The sequence below is a fragment of the Xenopus laevis genome, chromosome 6L, assembly GCF_017654675.1.
Source record: "Xenopus laevis strain J_2021 chromosome 6L, Xenopus_laevis_v10.1, whole genome shotgun sequence".
Lineage (NCBI taxonomy): Eukaryota > Metazoa > Chordata > Amphibia > Anura > Pipidae > Xenopus > Xenopus laevis.
Genome location: NC_054381.1, coordinates 128,810,414 through 128,837,768, shown reverse-complemented (window position 1 = coordinate 128,837,768; position 27,355 = coordinate 128,810,414). Strand labels below are relative to the sequence as shown.

Below are 27,355 nucleotides of genomic sequence, written 5' to 3'. Positions count from 1 at the left end.
TTTCTTATTTGCATGACTTGGCAGCTTTGCGCCCTATTCACGTGCCTACTCTGCCTACCCCAGTTCCGGCCCTGTTTGGCGACCTTGCCAAACGAGCAGATCTTATAGTGTATGGCCACCTTTAGTCTTCTGTAATGTCTCCCAGCACTTTGCCATGTTTCCAGCCCTCTCCTTCTGCAGCATGGGTCAGGTACTTCCACAGCAGAGCTCACTTCTGGCTGCACAGTCAGCTTTTTCAGCCCCTCCTTCCCCAGTCTCACTGTGCAGAGCTGCCCACTTTTTCCTGCAGGGTCACATTTTCCTTTCCCGGCATAGCTACACCCGCCCACTTCTCCTTCTAACCTGATCTCAGGACAGCCATGCAGGGAGGATTCTGATGTTTAAGGAGCCTTAAATCACGGGGGTAGGGGCTTTTTGATCTAAAAACCTCGCTTTTGGGTAGGGGCAAGCCTTGAAAAGCAACGTATAATCAGGGAAAGCAAAACGTTAAACACAGGAAAAGCACCGATAGAAATGCATTGAGGCTGGTGGGACCACAAAAAAAAAGATGTTAAATGTGGGAAAACGTCAAATCTGGGGACGTAAACTCGGGGTTATACTGTATTAGATAAAGTGTGTATATGTTTACAAAAACCTGACATTTTCAGGCTTTTTTTTATGGTAGTGACGAGACTTGGCAGCAGAAATGGCATCTCTAATGCATGCGGCATATCCAGAGGAAACATGGAAAGAAGTGGCAAAACGTACTCTTTGCCGAGAATCTCAAGTCTCCACATTATTATCGATATTTGGAGAGGTAAGCCTCAACTCTTTATTTCTCGTAATTATTATTAGACTGATCTCCCACAATAATGAATCGGCTGCGGCTTTATTTCCAACTGTTGCTGTTGTCGGAGGTTCAGGCGGTGGCTATAATAATAATATAATGACAGACTATTTCTGATTGGCTGCTCATGAGATGATATATGAAAAAATAATAATCATGTGAGTTGTCTGCCGAGGGTCAATCTTCTGGTTAGGTGCTGTACGGCCTAAAGTCCATTTTTTTGTCATTATCTGCCCACTAGGGTGAGAGTTTGCTATTTTGCAATCCTCTCTATGGGGCAAATTTACTAAAGTGGCTATCGCTAGCGAAAATTCGCCAGCGTGACGTCATTTTGCCACCACTAACGAGGTGCTGGCGTAAATTCGCTTGCGAAGTGGACCTACTCTAGCGCTACTTCGCACCCTTACGCCAGCTGAAGTTGCGCTATGGCGAAGGGACATCACTGCGCTAATTCACTAAGTTGCGGATTTTCGTGAACGTTACCTCTTGCGCCAGACTTTACTTTGCCACCTCAGACCAGGCGAAGTGCAATAGAGTAGATAGGGATTGCTTCAAAAAAAGTTGAAAGTCCCAAAAAACACTGGCGTCTTTTATTTTTTTAAGGGTGATAGGCTGCAAAAGAGCGAATTTTTTTTTTAGGGTACCCTCCTTCCCCCCTACATTTGATAACATATGGCACCTAAACTATAGTGTGGGCACATGTGTAGGGCATTAGAATACATTTATTAAGGTTCCCTGGCCTTGTGTAGTATAATGTGTTTTCTGCTGCATATACGGCCATTGTACTTTAACTGCACGCCGTATGCAAATTTCCGATCGCTAGCATAACTTTGAACCGATGATTGTAACATCGCTAGCGCAACTTCACAAACAATCAGTAACTTGTGTGCTACTTCGGATCTTCGTGAATTTGTGCAGCCCTGGTGAATCTACCTGGCGAAGTCAACGATTGTGCAACTTCGGCGGTAAGTAAATTTGCCCCTATGTGCGGTTCACCCTCAAATTAACTTTTATTGTGTTATAGAATGGCCAATTCTAAGCAACTTTTCATTTGGTCTTCATTATTTATTTTTTAAAGTTTTTTTCAGTTATTTGCCTTTTTATTTGGATTCTTCTCAGCTTTCAAGTGGGGGTCACTGACCCCATCTAAAAACAAATGCTCTATAAAGCTATACATTTATTGTTATTTCTACTTTTTATTACTTATATTTCTATTCAGGTCCTCTCCTATTCATATTCTAGTCTCTTATTCAAATAAGAACAGAGTTGCTAGGGTAATTTGGACCCTAGCAAACCGATTGCTGAAATTGCAAACTGGAGAGCTGCTGAATAAAAAGCTAAATAACTCAAAAACTGCAAATAACAAAAAATACAAACAAATTGCAAATTGTCTGACCAGCACTCTCTCTACATCATACTAAAAGTTAATTTGAAGGTGAACAACCCCTTTAAGCAGATGTGGTGACTAGAGCAGAGGGAAATAGTAATGACACCCAATGCAAATAAATACTACTTGGCATGAGGCACATGCCTTGTCTACTCCTAGTTCTGGCCCTGGTGCTGTCTAATAAAAAAAGCAATCATTTGGGAATTTTAACATGTAAGCTGCAGATAAAAATGAGTCCCTATAAAAATTCATAATACATTTCTAAAGTTCTTGATGAATCCAATGAAGTGAGTGTAACACTGGTCAGACCAGGAATGACTTTGAAGCAGTTGGTCACCTTGAACATATATGGGCGCACAATGCCCATTTGATTTTTATATTAATATGGGTAAGCACAGAGGATCTGTTTTTTTTTGTCTATTTCATCACCATGCAAATTGAAAACACTGTGAATGCACTAGGTGCAAGGGGTTCCTGATGGCAGTGCAGCATTAGGACAGAAAGATCTCCATGCTAAAGGGACATGCTTTCTCTGGGGAAAAAAAAAGTTACTCTCCCACCTTTTAACGTCACCAATGGGGGGAGTGGTGCTGGTACAAGTATATGAATTAAACACCGCAGCAGTTTTTGATCAGGGCGAAGTTTGGCTGCAGTAGGAGAAGCAACCTGGCCAGAAAGTGAAAAATGAGTGAGCCAATCAGAACCCATTGGTATACACAGAAAGTAGTGCTACTCTCACCGCTCTTTGCAGCGTCGGGTGCCGACTGTGACTCTGTCTGCCCAGGTTAAATCCAATCTCCCAAAACATATTCCAGCAGCACTCCGGTTCAGTGTAAATATAATTTATTCGTGCGATAAGTGAAGCAAAGTTTCGGGCATAACTGGTTATGCCCGAAAACGTTGCTTCACTTTTCGCACACATAAATTATATTTTCACTGAACCGGAGTGCTGCTGGAATATGTTTTGGGCCGATCAGAGCCCATGTGACCCACAGATAAACCTGCAGGTCCTGCTGCTGTTGGGCCGGGCAGCGCACAACTACACAAACTGTTATCTTTGTCTTCAGAGCCTGCATAAATTGTACATAAAATGTTTTTGTATTTTTTTATTTTGTCAGAGGCAGCACTTAAGCTTTCCTTCCATATTTATTTATGGTCACACTGGCACTGGGAAGACTTACATCTTGCAGACTGTGCTGAGGACACTTGAGGTAACATTGGTCTTACATAAAAAATATGTTTCCTTTGATTCCACAAAAACTATGCAAAACAAGGCAGTCCATGCAGGATTTGTCTTTGTATCTGTTCATAGGTTACTTACTTACTACCCAGATACATTGAGTTGTATGTGTTGGCACATTGGTACTGTAATATTGTAATATAAAAAAAAGGAACATAATATAATAAATGAAGACCAAATCCAGAAATACTAAAAGTTTTAATTTTAAGAATTAAATGCTGAATTTAGCTTTGTCTGTTCACTGATATGTCAGGTCTTTTGCACTTGAGCATCTAAATGTGCATATCTTGGAATGCATGCTTATGTGTCAAAACTTAAAGGGGACCTGTCACCCAGAAATAAAAAGATGTACAATAAACGTCCTTTTCAAATTAAATATGGAACCCAAATATTTTTTTTTTATTAAAACACCCATAATTGTTATAAACTCCTTTAAACATCTCAGCTGTCAATCACATATTTATTGCCCTTCCTCTATGCCTTAGGCATAGAGGCGGGGCAAGGAATTACTTTCACTTTCCATTCTGCACTTCCTAGATGTCACTGTTCTCTTCACATTCCCCCTCTCTCCTTACCATCTAATTGTGTAGCCAGTGCTTGCACATGGGTATCAAGTACCTCATTTTGGCGTATAAACAAGATTTTGGGGCGATGCAAAGTGTTTCTTAATAACAGTGTTCACAAAATTGCGCTTGCCTGCTCCATTTGCTTGTGAAGTCCAAGACTAACAGTAACAAGATCATTTATATATATGTGAAGTTTATTTTGCTTGATTAAAATCATAAAATATGATTTGGAATTATTTCTTGGGGTGACAGGTCCCTTTAAAATGGATTATGTTTTCAGGAAAACAAGTTTCAGCAGTTAATAGCGCTGCTCCAGCAGAATTCTGCATTAAAAACCATTTTTCCAAAGAGCAAACAGGTTTTTTTAATATTTAGTTTTGAAATTTGACATAGGGCTAGACACATACTTAGTTTCTCAAGTTCCCTCCTTGTGCCATGTGCTCTAAAAAAAAGTCAGTCACTCTTTACTGCTGCACTGCAAAATGGAGTGATATCACCATCCTCCCTTTCCTAACCTAGCAGTTTATCAAAACAACAATGGGATGGAAACCAGATAACCGCTCCCTGACACCTGCATTGCTAAAAATGCTTCATAGTGGTATATATGAGAATAGTACTCAATATTAAAACACCCAAGTCTGGCCATTAAGTAAGAGTGGGGTTCCCCAACCTTTTTTTTTTTTTTTTTTTTTTTTTACATGTGAGCCACATTTAATTGAGATCCTAGTTGGGGATCACTGAGTAAGAGAAACAATAGCTTATTTGAAGCAGTTCCATTATAAATTGCTTGCCCTTTATAAAAGCACCAGTTATCACGCAATGACCTCAGATGGCTGCCTACTCACCAATATTACAACTAAAAAATATATGTATTGGTTCAATAATAATATTTGAAATGGTAGAATTAATTATTTTCAATGTACTCCGTGTGATCTAGTAATAAAACTACACCATAAAAATAATGAAAGAATCCCTTTAAATACTGAATTTTTTTATGCCTTTTTTAAATGCAAATAAATGCCTTTTTTCATGTCCAAGAACTATCTATCATATCTCTCGTTTTTTTTGATGTTCAAGAACTATCTCTCTGTTGTTAATGTTCATTGGCAGGAACAATACAGCTAAATAAAACTAAAACTTTATGCACTTAGGTGCGCTCAAACCTGCACCTCAAACACACAGCAAATGCACTCAACTACACCCTAAAGATTTGAATTTGCCCAAACCACATCTTAACCCATCATATTATGTGGCTATAAAGTTATGATTGCACAGGTTGTTTTTTTTACATTTAAGTATGCAAATTAACAGTTGATTAGATATTCATCTTAATTTATATAAAGCATCCTTATTATGTAAAGCATGTACCAAAGGTTATACTGGTTGATTCTCATCCAAGGGTTTGGAAATTTCCACACCGCTAACTAATGGTGTATTTTCATTATTGCAGCTACCTTGTGCTTTTATAAACTGTGTGGAGTGTTTTACACCAAGATTGCTGTTTGAGCAAATACTGAACCATCTACACGACCACCAGCCTGCTCCAGAAAATGAATTTTCTTCTAAGGACAGATGCGACACTTTTAACGACTTTGTTCGGTTGTACAACAGGGGAACGTCAGAACTTGGCTTAGAAGAAACCTTCTATATTGTAAGTAATAAGTACTCATCTACAATGAGACACCACTCTGCTTACAGCTATACCACTGTAGGGGGCTGTGCTGTCAGCTAGAGAGAGAGAAGTAACTGCTTTCCTGTAGCACAGATGTAAGTCCCCTATTTGCTAAATATTTGTGTTATGGATATGCTATGTTCCCAGCATGGTTACTCCCCTCATGTACCCTTTCCAGAGAAAAGTGGGTGAGCACTTCTGTTCCACTTCAGATGCTGGCAGGACCAAACAAGAACACAAATATAGGCATTTCCTTCCCTGCAGCCTTCAAATCAGACAGGGAGAATTAGGTGGAATTAGGACCACCAGATCAGCAGGCCAAAGAAAGAGTTGCTGAGCCAAAGTCCCAGATTAGCAGTAGACTGAGCACTCTAAGCAAGCTAAATGTTCTTTATCTGCCATAAAAAATACCAAGTAAGTTATAAACCTGACTGCCTAGTCACTATGAACATGAAATAGTTGCTTGTTATTTGTATATGTCACAAGTAGTAAATATCATGTTTTTCCTAGTGAGTAAATGGTTTCTTCTTCCCTTCTAAAATGTTGCTTTTATTAGGTTCTTGACAAGGCAGAGCTGCTGCGGGAAATGGAAGCAAACCTTTTGCCAGGCTTTCTCAGACTTCAAGAACTAGTAAGTTGTCAGGGGTGTAAAAACACTTGCGACTGATGCAGTCTCATGGCCCAGTAGACACTGACTTATAAGCCATTTCAATATATGTTTGTGATGAATGTCTCTTAGTAGTTATATCAGTGTGCTATTTTAAGATAAAATCCCTTAGGGTAAGGCCACACTAGGCGATAGCGCAGCGATTTGACTCGCGGCGACTTTTCGCCGCGACTTTTAATCCGCAATCGCTGGGGAAACTTTTGCGCTGGCGTCTATGGGGAATCGCGAGCGTAAAAACACACGCGGCGATCTTTTTTCTATTGTCGCTCGAAATCGAATAGAAAAAAGATCGCCGCGTGTGTTTTTACGCCGAGGCGATTTCGAGCGACAATAGAAAAAAGATCGCCGCGTGTGTTTTTACGCTCGCGATTCCCCATAGACGCCAGCGCAAAAGTTTCCCCAGCGATTGCGGATTAAAAGTCGCCGCGAGTCAAATCGCTGCGCTATCGCCTAGTGTGGCCTTACCCTTAAGCTGTACCATGTGTTAGACAAATGCATAAGTTAACATACTCTTACACATTGCAAAAAGGTTTATAACATGAATGCAAGTTATTCACGTAAGAAAAAAGAGCTGTTGGTTAGATTTGTATGATTTATCATTATAAACTGGTATTAGAGAGGTCTAAGGTAACAAGCCTTAAGAAATATGTCGGTAGGAGAGCCAGAGAGACCAGGTTCTGTTATAAGCCTTGGATTGACCGGTTTCAATACTAGTAAGTCTTTCCATTAACAGTAGATTGTCTAGTCTCGTTTTTACTTCCTGTATATCCAGGGTGTTGGTTTTCCAGGCTTTCGCTATTGTTTGTTTAGCTGCAGAAAAGATATATGTGATCATTCGTCTGGAATATTTATTGCCTCCTGGGATATGCTTGTTTAGTAGGGCTTCAGCTGGGTTTTTAGGGAACACTGTAACACTGTTAATAAGGGTATATACTCTAATCCAGAAACGGGTTGCTACAGGGCAGTTCCACCACGTGTGAAGGAATGAGCCGGTTTGGTTACAAGCTCTGAAGCATAACTTGGAGGATGTAGGATACCATCTTCTCTGGAACCAGGTACCATTGGCGCAGCACCTTTTGAGAAGTCTCCTGTATGAGAACGTTGACAGAGCACTTAATGGTGTTTTTAAAGATGTCCGACCAAGTGTCTTCATCCAGACATTGTCTTAGATCCTTCTCCCAACATTGTACGAACCTCAGTGCTTTTATTGGAGTGATGTGGATCAAATTATCATATAAGTACGATAGTGCTCCTTTAGTGGAAACTAGATGTAGGCAAAGTATTTCCCTCCTGTTTAGATTTTATGAAGTGCTCGATCTGGTATCGTAACCATTCCCTCTGAGGGGCTTTATATGTTTCCTGAGAAATCAATACTATTTTCATCTGTACTAGTAATTCTCTTTATTCTGAAGAAGTGAATTTTGGGAAAAGCCTGGTGGGTGAAATATGGAACTGAGTAGCAGATTATTGCTGCCATTAGGTTTATTGTATAGGTTAGTATAAAATAAATTTTCCATTATAGATACCTCTACATCCAAATAGTGTATATCTTATTTGTTCCATTAACACGTGAATTTTATAGAATTAGGTGCAGAGACTTTCCAAAATCTGCTCTGTGTATCTACATCCAGGCAGACATAGTGTGAGTGCAGACACAGAAGGGAGCCGAGGCCAGTGGATCGCTGGATTCTAGGTTCTTATTTATAATCAGCCCAGAGTGGCTATAGCCTTAGGCTAAGGCCACACTAGGCGATAGCGCGGCGATTTGACTCGCGGCAACTTTTCGCCGCGACTTTTAAGCCGCAATCGCTGTGGAAACTTTTGCGCTGGCGTCTATGGGGAATCGCGAGCGTAAAAACACACGCGGCGATCTTTTTTCTATTGTCGCTCGAAATCGCCTAGCGAGGCAATTTCGAGCGACAGTAGAGAAAAGATCGCCGCGTGTGTTTTTACGCTGGCGATTTTTCGCGATTCCCCATAGAGGCCAGTGCAAAAGTTTCCACAGCGATTGCGGCTTAAAAGTCGCGGCGAAAAGTCGCCGCGAGTCAAATCGCCGCGCTATCGCCTAGTGTGGCCTTAGCCTTAGTTCAAGCCCTACCCCTGTCAAGCTGCTATATATTGTCACAGAAGGTTTTACGTAAGTTGCTTAAGTTTCATTTCAAGTTTGCGCTATTGGCTGGGCCCACGTATGCCTTAGTTAGACTTTTGTGCACAGTACAAACATTTTTCGGTTCTACACTGCTTATGAGCACGTCTGCATAGGTGCAGGGGATGCCTGAGAAGTTGGGGTAATATGGAGGCAGCCCACCCTCATTAAAGCTTACACAGGCCAGTGGGCTTTTAAAGTACCAGCGTGAGTTGAGAATTTGGAGGGTTCCTTGTTTTTTAAAGATCATTGTAGTGCCATTGGTTGAAAGTCACTGTAAAGTAGACCAGTGTCCAGTGATTGAATTGTGTTACTGGTTTGCAGAACAAATTTTGTTGCAGAGAAAAAGCATGGGCCCAGTTGTCTTGGTAACAGTTGCTTCAATGTCTTGTTCAAAGCCACCTATGATATGCAGAAATTGCACTTAATCATAAAATATTATAAATAAGTTCACACTTGTCAGTCATTATTTTTATTGAAATAAAGTAATCCATAAATTGCAAAGCCGCCTTTTTTTTCCACAATCCTCTTCTTTTAATCCTACAGACTGAGAGCAACGTGACTGTTATATTCCTGACTGAAATTGTTTGGGAAACCTTCCGTCCTAACACCGGCTGCTTTGAGCCATTAACGCTGTATTTTCCAGATTACAGTAAAGGTATTTAACTCTCACATACTTCATGTTGATCTTTTACATATGTTGTTATTCTGCTCTTGGTGTTTACTTTCACATCTCACATTTTTTATATGCAAGCAGATAGTGCTGGTGAACTTGTTGCTGTAGATTAATGTTTCCAGGTTTATATTGTACAGTTATCCTGCATTGGAAAAATGGGTTTTTAGAAGCTCTTGATATGAACTATATAAATAAGCAACCTTGTAACCATCTGAGTTGTGCAGGGATTTTAGTACAGTTATGGGATCGTTATCCAAAAATCTCTGAATGATGGGAAGGCCATCTCCCATAGTCTCCATTTTATCCAAATAATCCATTTTTTTTATGAATGATTTCCTTTTTCTCTGTACTTGATCCAAGATATAATTAATCCTTATTGGAAGTAAAACCAGTCTATTTGACTTATTTAATGTTTACATGATTTACTATGAGACTTAATGAATGAAGATCCAAATTATGGAAAGATCTGTTATCTGCAAACCTCCAGGTCCCGAGCATTCTGGATAACGGGTCCTATTCTTGTACTTAATTGGAGCTACACTGTGGTCAAATGATCGTTCATTGCACTCTACAGGATGCTTACCTCTGTCAAAAAAATTATTCAATGGGGATTGCATTATTTTCTAGCATGCAGTGTTAATAACAAATGTGAATAGCATATTTTATATTTTAAAGGGATAATGTCATGGGAAAAATTTTTTTTTTCAAAATGAATCAGTTAATAGTGCTACTCCAGCAGAATTCTGCACTGAAATCCATTTCTCAAAAGAGCAAACAGATTTTTTTATATTCAATTTTGAAATCTGACATGGGGCTAGACATATTGTCAATTTCCCAGCTGCCCCAAGTCATGTGACTTGTGCTCTGATAAACTTCAATCACTCTTTACTGCTGTACTGCAAGTTGGAGCGATATCACCCCCTCCCTTTTTTCCCCCCAGCAGCCAAATAAAAGAACAATGGGAAGGTAACAAGATAACAGCTCCATAACACAAGATAACAGCTGCCTGGTAGATCTAAGAACAGCACTCAATAGTAAAAACCCATGTCACATTTCAAAATTGAATATAAAAAAATCTGTTTGCTCTTTTGAGAAATGGATTTCATTGCAGAATTCTGCTGGAGTAGCACTATTAACAGCTGCGTTTTGAAAAAAACATGTTTTCCGATGACAGGATCCCTTTAAGGCACTGTGGTGCATCCTCAATGAGAAAAAACATGCTATACGTTTCTTTGTTATTTTAGATCACAAAACAGGGTATCTAAATCATTTAAACTTTCTATCTCCTGTTTCTTTTGCAGTGGAACTTCAGAGAATTCTATCCAGTGAATATCCTCAGGAATACTCGGCAGAGTTCTATGCTTCTTATATTAATATTCTTCTTGGTGTTTTTTATGCTGTGTGCAGGGATATAAAGGAGCTTAGGCACTTGGTAAGGGTTTATTGTTGTAAAGAACAAATTGTTTATCACTCTGAAGTATATCACAATGACCAGTGTATAAGTGGTAGAAGCAGAATGTTAGGCCATATGATGCAATCCCTGAGTAAATCAATCAAATTCTGATCAATGCCTGGTTTACATTAGATAAAAGCCAGTTCCTTCCTCAGTTTGTCAGTTTTTTCACCTCAAGTGATAGGACATATATTTTTAGCTGTATGACATATTCCATGTTTTCTGGTTGGGAAAATAACTCTTCGTCCTTTCAGTGGGTTAACATACTGTTGAGAGAAGACCTTATTTACTTATCCTTGCAGTAACGAATTTACCAAGGGTAGAGATTTTTAGTTGGATTTTAGGATTGCTAAGAAAATTTGTATTGGTCTATGCTACAAACCTCAGTGAGGTATTTGAAATCAAACTACTATTATTCAAAAGTTTCAAGTCAGTTTGGAAATATTGGTGAGTTTAGTTATCCAGGAATTGACTAGAATAATGGTGTCAGAAAGAGCACAAAGGTTGGTGAAAGTTACATAGTTAATTTGGGTTGAAAAAAGACCAAAGTCCAACAAGTTCAACTGCTCCAAATGAATCCCAGTGCACACACCTACACACACACACAACATCATCCGACAGGGCTTTCCCCAACCTCACTGTGAAGAACCACCTACACTGCTCAAATGAAAATTCAGTTCCTCAAATCTAAAGGGGTGGTCTCTGGTCGATCTTTTCTACAGGGAAAAAAGATCCCCCCCCCCACTATTTGTTTTTATTTTCCTCTAATGTACTTTTAAAGAATAATCATGTCACCTTATAAGTGATTTTCTCCAGAGAAAACAAACCAAGCGTTGAGTATAGTTTAAATCTTCCATCCCCTTTACTAGTTTAGTAACTAGTTTTAGCACTTCTCTGCACCCACTCCAGCCCATTTATATCCCTCTTAAGGACCAGAGCCTAAAACTGCACTGCATACTCAAGATGAGGCTTAACTGGAAATTAAAAAGAGACAAAATTATATTTTCATCATTCAAGTTAAACCCTTTTTATAAAAGTGGTACTGCCTAGAGTTGTTATCCACAAAAACCCCAAATCTTTCTTAATTAAGATTACCCCCAACACACTACCATTTAATGTATAACTTGAATTTATGTTATCTTTAACAAAAACACATTTTGGTTGTTTGTGTTTCCCTCAGGCTGCACTGAATTTCCCGAAATTTTGTGAACCAGTGATAAAAGGAGAAGGTAGAGTTTCTTAATCATATTATTTTAAACCATAGCCTGAGTGTGTTTTATACTGCATAAGAGGGGTTTAAACATTTTGCAATTTTTGTTTAAAGCGAAGGAAACTGATTCACATAAACTGTGGAAAAATATTGAGCCACATTTGAAGAGAGCCATGCAGACTGTCTATCTCCGGGAGATATCAAGGTAAGCAGGCCTGGACTGGGAGTCAATATAGGCCCTGTCATTCCAAGTACACAGAGGCCCAAACAGCCCCCTACCAGCCCAAACAGCCCCCTACCAGCCCACTATATGGTATCTTTCTATGGAGCCGTACAGCAGCCCCTCTGGCATTTGCCAGAACCCACAGATTGCCAGTCCGGGCCTGAAGGTAAGTCACTGTCAACCATTTCACACTCCTAAAATTTCAGGCTTTCACATATGTGGGTTGTTTTTTGTTGGGCATTTTAGCTTTTTTACCAGATGAACATTAGCCTTCTAAATGAGACCCCTTGCACTAGGGCAGATAACTTGGAAGTTTACTTTACTTTTTGACGCTGAGATCCATTAGGGGAAGAATGTACAGTAAACACGTGGCATAATAGAAATCACAGCGTAGCTCAGTCTTGTGATGCTACCAGTTCTTAAAAAGGTGGCCTACCTATTAGCTAATAGTTTAGGCAAGGTGATATCTGTGACGTTGCTCAACAAAATTTAATGGGAAGTGGTATGATTATGATTTTATGTATGGAAAATGGTTCATTTGTGCTTGCTCTCTTGGCCATGGAACAAGCTCCCATGCACTTACTGAAGAAAGGGTATTTATCTGATTGAAGAAGGAAAGTTTGATGCGGCTGAATTTGGGTCTGCTTCAGCTGGAAAAGCGGTTCTTATAGTTAGGGCTGGGACTGGGTTGAAGCGAAGGGTGGGTGAAGATGTTGAAGCAAAGCTTAAGGTTACATAATGCACTCACACTTTTTACTTCAGTTCACAGTGGGAGAGAATCCAGCAAGAGGATAGAGAAACATCACAGCTCAAAGGTATAGTCTGGACCAGAAGCACAATAACCTGATATTCTGACATTAAACCAAACCTGCACTAAAATTAATGTAGTAACTGAATACAATGGAACTAATATGTGGCTGCTTGCAGGGATGGACTACATTCTTATGTGCTCGGATTATGTTTTTAAATTCTTTGACAACCAGTACTATTAAAGTCTGTTAATCTTTTCAAAATGACCATCCAGGCACCCACCTTGCTAGGAGATGGGCTAAATCAGGCTGATCTGATCTAGTTTGGTCCTTAAGATAATGATTATATGACATGGCCTGTGTAGACCTTTCAGGAGAGAACTTCATCTATGGCCCAAGGTGGTCCTCCAAATATCACGGAGACTGCACTTTTGGACTTATGTACAGCCAAATATGTTGTCAACTCAGTCTTATAGTGGCCAAGTCAGCAGGAAACACTGACCTGTTCATTGCCAGCTTTACTACTTCAGTGTGTTTTCACGGTCTAACTGTGTATGGCACACGCTATTGCTTTTCCAACTGGGCATTTGTGTCTTTCATGTCAGGTTTGAAATGAGTATAAGTGTAAATGTTTCAGAATACTCAAAAGAAGCCACGTTCTTGCTGCTGTTAAACAGAGGGAATGATAGCCCTTTATTCATGCATATAAATAACTGTCTATATATATAGCCAAGAGCTTACTTAAAAATTCACACTCACAGTTCAGGGAAGATATAGCTCAATATGGCTAACCCTTATCTCATGCTGTGACAGTATTTTTGCCTTTTCACTGAGCACGTAGTTATACACTAAAAAGCCTGAGACTTTTTTTTTCTCCTTAGGGTTATCTGCACATGCGCATGTAGAGTTACCTTATTACTCCAAATTCCTCCTCATTGCTGCATATTTAGCATCCTACAACCCTGCAAGAACAGACAAAAGGTTTTTCTTAAAGGTATTGTACTAATTTTGCTTTCTGGCATGAGCAGTGCTGAAAGGTGCTAAAATGAAGTGTTACGGGGTAAACCAAATGTATTAAATACAATATGCTTAGTTAGAATGGAGAACTTACACAGTAGTTTTGTGGAATATTTATCCATAATCTAGTAAGGATGGAATATGAGTTAAGGGCCCTAAGAAAATACTGTTTATTAGTTTGCTTATTAAATAATAATACTTATACTAATAAGTAATAGTATAGTCTAATACTCTATTGGCTTTTGCTATTCAGGGATTATGTGCTTTTATAAGGAAGGCAAATGTCTTGATTTTTTCTTTTTTTTGTCTTTTTAGCACCATGGTAAAATTAAGAAAACCGATTTTCTGAAAAAGCATGAAAAGGTATACCTTGTTATTAAAATATTCTACTCCAATAACAGGAGACGATGGTTGTTTATATTAACCTTTAGCATGATGTATACTGGTATGGGACAATTTCCAGTTGGTCTTTGTTTTATATTTCATAGTTTATGTCTTTAGCTTTTTATTCAGCAGCTCTCCAGTTTGAAATTTCTAGGGTCAGGAGTACTTTAGCAACCAGGCTGTCATTTAAATCGACAACTGGTAGATGAGGGCCTGAATAAAAAGATAAGTAATAAGAAGTAACAAAGAGGAAAGAGTGAGTGGAAAGACAAATGAAAAAGTTGATTGAAGACATTGTATAACATTCTAAAAGTTAATGTAGACTACCCCTGTAATAGGGATCTGGTGTGTCCTGTATACCTGAATGGGGGCTCCTGCATATATTCTTTACTCTGGAATCCCAGAGTGAGTCATGAACGCACTTTAGTTTGGGATTCCTTCACCCCAAGCTAACAGAGGAGAATATTCAATTTACTCCTTGCAATCATAAGTACAAAGGGTCATATTAGTAGCACATTAACTGGGCTTATATGTTGTATAGCTAATTAAAAGCTTTAAAAACTCACATTATAGCCCAGCAGTAGTTTTTAGAAGAGGGCTTTTTTTGTGTATTGTATTCACTTTGCCTTAGAATTCTGTGGTGTACAACATACTCACATCACAGTTAATTTTAAGGCAAACAACCCCTTTAAAGGAGAACTAAAGCCTAACTAAAGAAGTAGGCTAGAAATGTTGTACATTAGGTTTTGGGCTTCTGTACCAGCCCAAGACAACCACAGCCCTTTAGCAGTAAACCGACAGTGTCTTCAAAGATGCCCCAGTAGCTCCCCATCTTCTTTTCTGCTGATTCACTGCACATGCTCTGTGCTGCTGTCACTTACTGAGCTTAGGGACCCACTCACAATATACTGTACACATAGAATATAAATGTTACAATATAAGGCTGATTACTAATTAATACAAATAATTACTACACAACCGCACAGAAACCAGCTGCTCAGAGCCCACTGAGCATGTGAGTGTCACAGACAATTTCCAAGATGGTGACCCCCTGTGACAAGTTTGAAGTCCTGGATCATTTGCTGCTATTGACAAGCTGACACTTTAGGCTGCTGCAATAAGTTCAGTATATAAAATATGCCATTTTTAGACATTCATTTTTGGGGTTTAGCTCTCCTTTAAAGTCAGCAACTGCTTTGTGTCATTGTAAGTGCATGAGCATTTATTGCAACAGTTAGCTGAGTTTAGTAACCACAGTCAGGGCAGCAATCAGGTGGGGACAGGGGGGGAGAGTTGTAGGGGGCCCCGGCCCCGGCCCCGGCCACGCCACACTTACTTGATTAGACGGGCCCCCCATCTTTCTGAGAGCTGCTGACTTCGGGAAGGTGTGGACGTTTAAGGGGCCCTGGCCACCAATTTTCTTATAATGTGTGGAGGGGGGGCCCTGGCCACCAATTTTTTTTTCTCATGTGGGGTCCTAGCCACCAATATTTTTTTATGGGGGGCCCTGGCCACAAATGTTTTTTATGTGGGGGCCCTGACCACCAATATCTTTTTATTTTTTATTAACATGTGGGAACCCTAGCCACCAATATTTTTTTTTGTTTTTTTACTGTGTGGTGGGGAGGGCGGACCTGTAGGTGGGGCTTGCGGTGAGCGCAGCCCAGGGGGCCCAGGAAATTTTGTTGTATGGGGCCCTGCGATTTCTGATGGCGGTCCTGACCACAGTTATATTGTCTTTGTTTACAGACAAGCAATCACCTTCTGGGACCCAAGCCGTTTCCTCTGGACAGACTCCTGGCCATATTGTACAGTGTTGTGGATAGCAGAGTAGCCCCCACTGCAAATATCTTCTCTCAGGTGAAAAATGTTGAATAGACACCAATCCCCAACCTACAGTTTGCTGTTATTATTTGCTTCTCTATATTTGTCCTGCTTAATAGATACCGTACATTGAAATCTTTATCCCATTGTCCTTCCCAAAGTATACCTTGTGAAAAACTGTTAAAAAGATGTAGGGAAAACCATCTGATCAGTGTACCGTATATACTTGAGTATAAGCCGAGTTTTTCAGCACCAAAAATGTGCTGAAAAACTGTACCTCGGCTTATACTCGGGTCAGTACGCAAAACCGAAAGGAGAACAAATGGTGTGAGAATGGAGCAATATGGAGGCTTTAAATGAGACGGAAAGGCTGGAGACACTTGGGGGTGCCAAACGTTAGGCACCCCCAAGTGATTGTAGCGATTTACTATAGGAGTGAGCAGCACGGAGAAAGTTACCGGTACTTCCGTCTTCACGCAGCTGCGCATGCGCATTAGAACGAAAAGCCGAACTTTAACTGTAAAGTCGGCTTTTTTGTTCAAATGCGCGTGCGCCAGTACAGGGAAATGCGCAGCTGCGCGAAGACAGAAGTACCGTAGCTTTCTCCGTGGTGCTCACTCCTATAGGTCCTGGGGTTTTGGTAAGTCGCTACAATCACTTGGGGGTGCCTAACGTTTGGCACCCCCAAGTGTCTCCAGCCGTTCCTTCTCATTTAAAGCCTCCATTTTGTGTTACCATGCCTACAGTAATGACTGCTGCCCCTGTATGTCGCTACAATCACTTGGGGGTGCCTAACGTTTGGCACCCCCAAGTGTCTCCAGCCGTTCCTTCTCATTTAAAGCCTCCATTTTGTGTTACCATGCCTACAGTAATGACTGCTGCCCCTGTATGTCGCTACAATCACTTGGGGATGCCTAACGTTTGGCACCCCCAAGTGTTTCCAGCCTTTCTTTCTCCTTGAAAGCTTCCATTTTTTGTTAGGAGCCATGTACCATGCCTAATTACTGCTGCCCCTGTATGGCACACACTATCTCTTCACTGATGGATATACATAGCTAGACTGAGGCACCATAAATATGTGTTATGTGTGTGTACAAGAGACTTCAACCCATTCTCCATTGCTGACAAACTGCCTTGGCTTAGACTTGTGAAATGTACCAGTTTTCTTTAACCCACTCACCCTCGGCTTATACTCGAGTCAATACATTTTCCCAGTTTTCGTAGGTAAAATTAGGTACCTCGGTTTATACTCGGGTCGGCTTATACTCGAGTATATACGGTAGGTTGGCAGTGACAGAGGTCAGTTCAAACATTTATATACCAAGGGTTTTTGTCCTTCCTTTTGACAAGCACTTTAAATAGTCAATTTACTGTCTAAGGACCAATAATAGGAATCTGTAACATTTTGTATCTCTTCTACTCTGCTCATAGTATTTTGAGTAGAATGGGAGAGACACTGGTACCTGTGGAGAGGGGCTGGGTGAATGTAGGACAATTGCTTTTCCTAATGCCTGAATACTAGGGATGCAACAAACATTGTTTTTGGATTCAGTCAAAGAGATTTAGCAATATAATATTTTTATTATCAATGTTTCCCCCTTGGGGCCCCTGTGATTTTGGAGGCCCCCAAGACAAATACCCTCTGTGCCCTATGGACTGGTATTGAGAAAATCCAGTGTGGGTGCATTTGCATTATATATGTGTGTGTGTGTTCCTGTACATGCATTATGTAGTAAGCAGAGTTCTAACAGCCTGTTTCTTAGATTTCATCGCTTGTAACTCTCCAACTGTTAACGCTGGTGGGCCACGATGATCAGCTGGACGGACCCAAGTACAAGTGTACAGTATCATTAGATTTCATAAGAGCCGTGGCAAGGTATGGGCTGTACATCGGCTAACAAATTCCTTTTTTTCTATTGAGTATCACTAGAAATAAATCTGTATTAACTGAGAGATACTATTGTGGCTCAGACTAATGACATGCATCTTTATGCAGTGTACTCAGATATGTGCAAACAAATTAACTTAATTTTGAAATAGTTTTTCCCATGATCATATATGTATATATACAGGTATGGGGCCTGCTATCCAGAATGATCGGAACCTGGGGGTTTCCAGATAACAGATCTTTCCCATATCTGGAAACCTGAAGTCTACTAGAAAATCATGTAAACATTAAATAAACCCAATAGGCTGGGTTTGAATTTTAAAAATTTGGATTATTTGATTATAATGGAGTGTATGGGAGACAGCCTTTAAGTAATTATGAGGTTTCTGTATATCAGATCCCATACCTTTGTGTGTGTGTGTGTGTATATATATATATATATATATATATATATATATATATATATATATATATATATATATATATATATATAGAGATATAGAGATATAGAGATATAGAGATATAGAGATATAGAGCGAGAGAGATATATATATATATATATATATATATATCTCTCGCTCTATATATATATATATATATATATATATATATATATATATATATATATATATATATATATATATATAGAGATATAACAAACAAGGGAAAGTTGTGCTCACCACTAGTTTTTAAAAACATTAGGCGGGGGTGCAATGAGGGTGTGACCACAAAATACATATAGACAAATACAAGATTCCTCTGCACTCAACCCATTATCAATATATTTAAGACAGAGACATTTTGTGCATACTGCTACTGAAAAATGCCTTACCCTTTAAACAAAACAGGGATTGTTTGTCCATATATTGCAATATATTTAAGCTGGCCAACTACGTCAAAGTCATCCCATATCTGGCCAGTCCTATGCTCAATTTTCATTTGATTCATTAAGAATTCTATGGTTTCATTATACATTTTATAAAAGGGACGAATACGTTTTACCTGCAACTTACTAGCTGCTTTCAAAGTAAAACTCCCAAACTTGGCTGCCCTTTTATTAGACACCAGTGGGATCACCTGACTATAGTTGGAGGGGGTGGGAGCTACAACATGGAGCTGGTCACTGCTCCTGTAGAACTATAACAAACAAGGGAAAGTTGTGCTCACCACTAGTTTTTAAAAACATTAGGCGGGGGTGCAATGAGGGTGTGACCACAAAATACATATAGACAAATACAAGATTCCTCTGCACTCAACCCATTATCAATATATTTAAGACAGAGACATATACATATATATATACATATATATATAGAGATATATATATATATAGAGATATATATATATATATATATATAGAGATATATAGAGATATATAGAGATATATATATATAGAGAGAGAGAGAGAGAGATATATATATATATATATATATATATATATATATATATATATATAGAGATATATATATAGAGATAAGAGAGAGAGAGAGAGAGAGAGTATATAATATAAGCCAACAAACCGCACTCTATGGACTTTGTAAGTGAAAAAACGAAAATAATTTTTTATTTCAACGTTTCAGCTCCATCACTCGGGCCATCTTCAGGCGACCGTGTGATGGAGCCGAAACGTTGAAATAAAAAATAATTTTTGATTTTTCACTTACAAAGTCCTTGGAGTGCGGTTTGTTGGCTTCCTATACATTTAAATTCCGACCTGCACCCAGGCAGTTGTTTGTCAGTTTTGAGTGCACCAGGCAGGACTGAATAAATATATATATATATATATGTAAGACAGATTCTATTTTTCTACAATTTAATTATTTTTCATTAAAGTATTTTTTATAATTGTATTAAAGCAGCCAACACCCTTTCTTTCTTTTTACAGAACTGTGAATTTTGATATTGTTCGGTACTTGTATGATTTTTTATAAACCGACAGAAATGCAGCAGAAGAACTTTCCGGGACCCACATGTAAGAGGCATTTGGGAGTGTACCCTTGCATCCCTGCTATGCCCGCCACCATTTCATTAACCAGCTGTTTCACAATCCATTTTTTTCTTGTTATACAATATATTTATATAAAAAAGTTAATGAAAAAAGAACACTGGTGTTCTGAAGTCATTTTCCTTACCTTTGTTCCAATGCTTTGCATCCACATTGCCTGTCTGAATGTCCATTAACGCAGGTGCATTTTACCCACACTTAAATGGGTAGTTCAGTTTTAACATTCGTCATTTGGATCTTCATACCTACCTACTAGAAAATCCTTTAAACATTAAAGAAACCCAATAGTCTGGTTTTGCTTCCAATGAGGATTAATTATATCTTAGTTTTGAGCAAGTGCAAGGCACTTGACTTATTATTAGACAAAAAGGAAATAATTTTTTAAAATTTGGATTACTTGGATAAAATGGAGTGCATGGGAGATGGCCATTCCGTAACTCGGAGCTTTCTTGATAATGGATTTCTGGATAATGTATCCCGGCCGTACCTGTATTTCTTTCCAACGAACAAATTTTGCTTTGCTTTGAACTATGAAGTTGCTTTTCAGGCCTCCTAGCTCTTGGCTCAAGTATAGTAAAATTATTACAAAGAACCAAATATCAATAGGTGTGGTAGTGAGTAAAATTGGCTGAATACTTTTGCAAGGCATTTTGTCAATTTGTATTCAGTGTCAGGATGTAACTGGCAGCTTTACAAATATGAAACGGCATTATGTTGTGAATGACTGCTGCCCTCTGTAGCCTCCTGAAATAACCACATGCTAATGTATTCGGCAATTCTGTGTGTAATTATTGTACTCCTGCATGCCGTGATCGGGTAAGTGGATTTTTAGAGAATGTCTGGAGCATATGCACAATCATAGCATCAAACCTGTAATTAGTGTCATTGCTGATGAGTTAATGTGAGCAGCAGCGCTCCCTGCTTTATTCCTCATAAACAGAAGAGAAGCCGGCGGTGATTATACTCCTGTTGGTTTATTTTAACCGCAACTAAATGTCTAACCGGGTTTATCTTGAGACTTTGATAACTGTAATTTTCGTGTTTAATGTTTAAATTTCTGATTCTGCAAATTGTGTAGATGTTACCTGTGTCTATTTAAATGATTTACAGTTTTAATTGCATAAAACCTTATTAGAGCAGTTGTTCCCAAACTGTTGGACACTAGGGAGACCAGAAGCAGCAGCTGGGGTCCCCAACCTAAGGGTCATAGGATGACATTTTGGGGGACCGGATAGTGGACCTTAAGGGTAAGGGCACACGGGCAAATTCGGGAAGATCAGTCGCCCGTCGACAAATTGCCTCTTCTATGGGGCGACAAACTCCCCGAACTGCCTTCCCCTACCTCCCCGCCGGCTTCGTTTTCCGAAATTGCCTCAAGGGGAAACTTCAGGCGACCTTGGAAAACGAAGCACCGCGGGTGCCATCCCGCTGGTGATTTTTCATTATAGCTGGTAGGAAGGTAGGGGAAGGCAGTTCGAGGAGATTGTCGCCCCGAAGAAGAGGCGATTTGTCACCAGGGCGACTAAATTCCCGAATCTGCCCATGTGCCCTTACCCTAAAGGGGATGTAAAGGCTAAAAAACAAAATCCCATTTTTACTTTCTTTAATGAAAAAGAAATCTATCTCCAATATATTTTAATTAAAAAATGTGTACCATTTTTATAATAAACCTGACTGTATGCAGTGAAATCTCCCCTTCGTTTTACTTGCTCTGACTGCTGCCGATGGCAGGGGGCAGCCCCCCCACCTTACTTCCCTGACCTCGAGCAGCTTTGTTTGTTTCCCTATAAAGCAGCCGGCGACCGTGTAGAGATTTGTATCCGCAGACCCAGTGCAGTCTTCATATTCTGATTATTAATCAGTCTCGCTGTATCGTCTTCTATGGCAGATATTATTTGACTTGTGCTGTTTTGATTATTTATGATGATCCCTAAGCGTAACCTCCCAACTTGAAGCCCAGACCACACTGAGCATGTGCGTAGTCTTGGTCTTGCAAAGATGTATAACATAGTTACAAGATGACAGCCCCCTGCGACCAACTTTGAAAACATAAATCATTTGTTTAATTAGGCTTCTGGTGCAGTGAGTTTATGTTTATTATACAAATACAAACTACATTTCTAGCATTATTCTATTTTACACTTTAGTTACCCTTTAAAGGATTGATTGAATGGAAAAAGCCTGAAAACGGCAGCTTTAGTGTAATGGGTATATGATCCCAGTTATGCATTCCTACGCAAACCAAAATGATACAGTTATGAACAAGTGATAAATGATAAGGCCCAAACTCCTGCCTGGCCTGATCCCACCCTGTATTGGTTCTACCAAGCATGAGGTGGGGGTATAATCTTTATGGCACAGAATTCTATTACATTAGTCGTGAAAGCATGGTTTATATAGTGAATAATACACAAGAGCCATGAATTTCCTGTTTATCTTAATAAATGGTGCGTAGTGATGTCATCTGTTGTAATCTGAGTTTAGTGATGTCATTTCTGTCACATGACTCACTGAAACGTGTGTATTATAATAAATATAGTACCCCCTGTTGCAAAATATGAGAAGTCACCTTGGTGTTCCATGACTTGTATAAAAACACTCGGCCTTTGACCTCATGCTTTTATATGTTCATGGAACTCCTTAGTAACCTATAATATCCTTTTTACAAGAGGGGGTACTTTATTCACTATATAATGTGCCCTCTATTGTAAAGTGCCTATATAGGGTTATGGAACTCCTTTTTTTATATCTTGATATTTTGCAAAAGGGGGTACATTATTTATTATAATACACAATTTTCAATCAGTTGAGATCAAAATGTAACTGATGACATCACTAAGCACTGTTTTTAGGATATAATGTATAGGATATTCAGAGTTCTTGTATATTTTACCGTTGCAACCTTTAAGGCTGTGATTCTCATACATTGGGGCTGTCAGCCACCCACCTCCCTAGGCTCTCACAGATGCCAGTTAGGGCAATATCAGACCTGAGACTGCATTTAAGGGATAGAGGCGTAAAAATTCCCTTTTTCAGTATTTATTGCTTTTAAAGGGGTTGTTCAATTTTTTGTGTACTTCGACTAGGGAATAGTACAAATTCGAATAGAATTTGAAAAAAATAGAAAATTTAAAAATTCGACTTCGACCTTCGACCATTCGCCAAATTGCTGTTTTAGCCTATGGGGGACCTCCTAGAACCTATTTGGAGTCAATAGGTGGACTTTGAAAAATCTTTTTTTTGGAGAAAACTTGCATTATTTCTTCATTTGGAACGAATCAAATACAGACCTATTCGATCGAAAATGGACATATTCGACCAAAAAAAACCCTTCGACTTAATTTCAGTTGGTCTTTTTGAATTAGAATTTCAAATTTTTTCAATTCGAAATTCGACCCTTGATAAATATGCCCCTTAGTATGATGTAGGGAGACAATTTGCAATTGGTTTTCTTTTATTTGTAGTTTGAGTAATTTAGCTTTTTATTCAGAATCTGTAAATTCAACATCTGGTTGCTGGGGTCAAAATTACCCTAGCAACATGCATTGAATTCAAAAAGGGACTGGGAGATGAACAGGAGAGTGTCTGAATAGAAATAGAGTAATAATAAGTAGCTATAAAAATGCATAAGAACATTGTACCACATGGTGGCAGCTGCTACTAACGCTTTAAAGCTGAGCACTAAAATGACTCATTCTCATGTGAAAGTGGGTATTTAAAACCCATAGTTAAAATGTTGTTATTGCTGCAATAATGACATTTTAAACTGAGAATAGTTGTGATGAAATTCAAGGGGCATTTCCTGACCAAGTCTTTTATATTGTATCTTTTACTTCCTCACTATCCGGAATGCTTGGGACCTGGGGTTTTCCGGGTTAGGAATATTTCCTTAATTAAGATCTCAATGCCTCAAGTGTGATAAAAATAATTTAAACATTCCCCAATATTTAACTGATTGTTTTGCCACCAATATGGATTCACGCAGTTTAGTTACCACCAAGTACGAGCAACTCTTTTGTTATTACAGACTAGAAGGAAATTATTTTTAAAAATTAGAATTATTTGCTTGACATCAGCTCTATGATGGATGACCTTTCTATAGCTTGGCCTCTATAATTCTTTATAAAACACAAAAGCCATGAATATCTTGTAAATTATATCCTTATAAACGGTGAGTTCTGATGTCATCAGTTATAAACGGTGAGTTCTGATGTCATTTCTGTCACATGACTCGCTGAAATTTATGTATTATAATAAATAAAGTATCCACAGTTGTAAAATATGAGGATATTAGAAGTTACCTCGGAGTTCCATGACCTGTATAAAAACACTCGACCTTCAGCCTCGTCTTTTATATGGTCATGAAACTCCTCGGTAACTTATAATATCCTTATATTTTACAAGAGGGGATACTTTATTCACTATATATCTACCAGTTTTCCACAACTGTATCTCAACTTCATTATCTGTATGCTAAACAACCTGTTCAATAGGCTTTGCCGTAACTTCAGCAATCAGTACATCTTGTAAAATTTACTAAATGCAATACAGTACAGAGGTTGCTTCTTCCTTAAGAGTTAACTTTTAGTATGATGTAGAGTGATATTCTGAGACAATTTACAATTGGTTTTCATTATTTGTGGTTTTTGAGTTATTTAGCTTTTTATTCAGCAGCTCTCCAGTTTGCAATTTCAACAATCTGGTTGCAATGGCCCAAATTACCCTAGCAATCATGCACTGATTTGAAATAGAGAGTAAGGGGCAAATTTACTAACCTCCGAAAATTCGCCAGCGACGGCTTTGATCACATCGCCACACTTCGCCAGGGGAAAATTCGCTAAAGAAGAAATAAACTAGAACTAGAAGAGTAGACTGTCAAGGTTGGGGTTGTTTTCTCTGGAAAAAAGGCGCTTGTGAGGGGACATGATTACACTTTACAAGTACATTAGAGGACATTATAGACAAATAGCAGGGGATCTTTTTACCCATAAAGTGGATCACCGTACCAGAGGCCACCCCTTTAGACTAGAAGAAAAGAACTTTCATTTGAAGCAACGTAGGGGGTTCTTCACAGTCAGGACAGTGAGGTTGTGGAATGCACTGCCGGGTGATGTTGTGATGGCTGATTCAGTTAATGCCTTTAAGAATAGCTTGGATGATTTTTTGGACAGACATAATATCAAAGGCTATTCTGATACTAAGCTCTATGGTTAGTATAGGTATGGGTATATATATAATTTATGTAAAAGTAGGGAGGGGTGTGTGTATGGATGCTGGGTTTTCATTTGGAGGGGCTGAACTTGATGGACTTTGTCTTTTTTCAACCCAATTTAACTATGTAACTAAACCCTAAAATTAATAGGGCTGAAAATGCCATATTTTATATACTGAACTTATTGCACCAGCCTAAAGTTTCAGCTTGTCAATAGCAGCAATGATCCAGGACTTCAAACTTGTCACAGGGGGTCACCATCTTGGAAAGTGTCTGCGACACTCACATGCTCAGTGGGCTCTGAACAGCTGTTGAGAAACTGAGCTTTGGGGTCGTCACTAATTATTGAGCAGAAAATGAGTTTGGTCTGTAATATAAACTGATGCTACAGGGCTGATAATTAAATTCTGATGCCAGTTGTGTCTGTGCTGCTATGTAGTCGGGGTCGGACTGGGCCAGTGGGACACCGGGAAAAACATGTGGTTCCACTTCCTGCAGCAAATGACCTAAAGAATGGCCTGAGGCCTGAAGACCATACGCACAGCTTGGGCAATAGGGCACCTCGGCAGGGGGTCTGACCCTGTATGTAGTAATTATCTGTATTAATTACTAATCAGCCTTATATTGTGACATTTCTATTCTAGGTGTACTGTATATTGTAAATGGGTCCCTAAGCTCAGTAAGTGACAGCAGCACAGAGCATGTGAAAAAGAAGATGGGGAGCTACTGGGGCATCTTTGGAGACACAGATCTTTACTGCTAAAGGGATGTGGTTGCCTTGGGCTGGTACAGAAGCACAAAACATAATGTACAACATTTCCAGCCTACTTTAGTTAAGCTTTAATATATAGCTGATATAACTAATAGTGCCCAATGTTGGTCACAGTTATATTTATAATAAAAAAAAACCCTACCCTACATAGAACCCCCACCCTAGCTGCCCCCCCCCCCCCAGGCAAATGCCCCTAACTCTTTACTTACGCATCCGTGCAGATTCTGTCTAGCCGAGTTCACAGGCTCCATCTTCTTTTTTTCGGTAATTTTCTGATTGAGACTAACTAAGCGGCGCATGCACAGTTGGAACAATTTTCCGTTGCGCAACAATTGCGCATGCGCTGAAACACACGAAAATTGCAGAAGCGCCAGTTTCATTCCGAAGATTAGCGAATTGGCTGAAGATGGTGCCCGTGAACTAAACTGGACATAATCTGCACGGAGGGGTAAGTAAAGAGTTAGGGCCATTTGCCCTGGGGGGGGTCTGTTTTTTTTATTAAGGGTTTGTTTCTCCTTTAAAATTGATTTTTTTTTTTTACAAAATGAAAAAAATGAATATTAGTCTGAGGGATGATGGGTGGAATATGCAGCTTGCAGTGCGCATGTGCTGAAATATACAACTCAACATGGTTTGGGCATGAAAGATGATGTGTTTGGTAGGGAAACTACTTTGTGTACAGTGTCTTTGAATCTATTGGTATTGTAATGTGCATTGAACCACTGAGGTGTTAAATGACTTGCCTTTCCCTTGTCATTCATAATACGAATATCTAAGCAGGCAAAGTAGGGCAACAGTTATGTTCCTGACAGAGTGAGAGAAAACATCTGGTTTCACTATGAATATATTCCGTACGCCCAAACTGTGCCTACGAATGTGTGAGTTTGAATCCACCCTGCTGTACTGCCAGGCAATCTGCCTTCTCATTTGGTATAAAGCATAGCTTGTTTTTTCCTTTTGCTCCTTTCATTCTTCTGAGCTCCGGGGTGTAACTACATAGGAAGCCCTAATTAATACACAGCTTTGATAAATATTGGTAAAACTGGTCAACTTCTAGACATTGTAGGGGCCTCAAAAATCATTTGCTGTGGGCCCAGAAATATCTAGTTACGTCGCTGCTAGAGCTCTTTAATGTGGACTCTTAACTATTACGTGCAAGCATGATGATCCCCTGTCAGTAAGCCTTACAATATATCTATATGCTATAGACCAAATGCCTTCTCCAAATAAACGCCTTCTATTGCCCACCCAGCAATGCCTGGGCCCCTAACCTTTGTATCAGCAGTACACCCAGTGGAGTAACTAGATACTACTGGGCCCCACAGCAAATTAATTTTAGGGCCCTCAACATTTCCAGAGGTTGTCCTGTTTTACCAATATATATTGACATTTCTCATTAATTAGGGCCTCATAGGCCCCCTATACCTCCTGGGCCCCC

General features: G+C 39.3%; 1 protein-coding gene across 1 annotated transcript; it reads left to right on the top strand.

Moving 5' to 3' along the window:
- The first annotated feature begins 374 nt into the window (after nucleotides 1–374).
- orc5.L (origin recognition complex subunit 5 L homeolog) lies at nucleotides 375–20,028 on the top strand. The gene is made up of 15 exons (NM_001095975.1): nucleotides 375–403; nucleotides 665–796; nucleotides 3,332–3,424; nucleotides 5,470–5,670; nucleotides 6,248–6,322; nucleotides 9,051–9,162; nucleotides 10,482–10,612; nucleotides 11,814–11,862; nucleotides 11,958–12,048; nucleotides 12,829–12,881; nucleotides 13,697–13,809; nucleotides 14,148–14,195; nucleotides 15,966–16,076; nucleotides 17,804–17,916; nucleotides 19,814–20,028. The coding sequence occupies exons 2-15, from the start codon at nucleotides 686–688 to the stop codon at nucleotides 19,857–19,859; spliced, it is 1,347 nt and encodes a 448-aa protein (NP_001089444.1). The 5' UTR covers nucleotides 375–403; nucleotides 665–685; the 3' UTR covers nucleotides 19,860–20,028.
- The last annotated feature ends 7,327 nt before the right edge of the window (nucleotides 20,029–27,355 follow it).

Bases quoted from the DNA above. Each gene is read 5' to 3' on its own strand.
- orc5.L (NM_001095975.1), top strand. From the start codon at position 686: ATGGCATCTCTAATGCATGCGGCATATCCAGAGGAAACATGGAAAGAA. The intron at 11,863-11,957 runs GTAGAGTTTCTT...TTTTGTTTAAAG, and splicing joins ACCAGTGATAAAAGGAGAAG to CGAAGGAAACTGATTCACAT. The intron at 17,917-19,813 runs GTATGGGCTGTA...TTCTTTTTACAG, and splicing joins TTCATAAGAGCCGTGGCAAG to AACTGTGAATTTTGATATTG.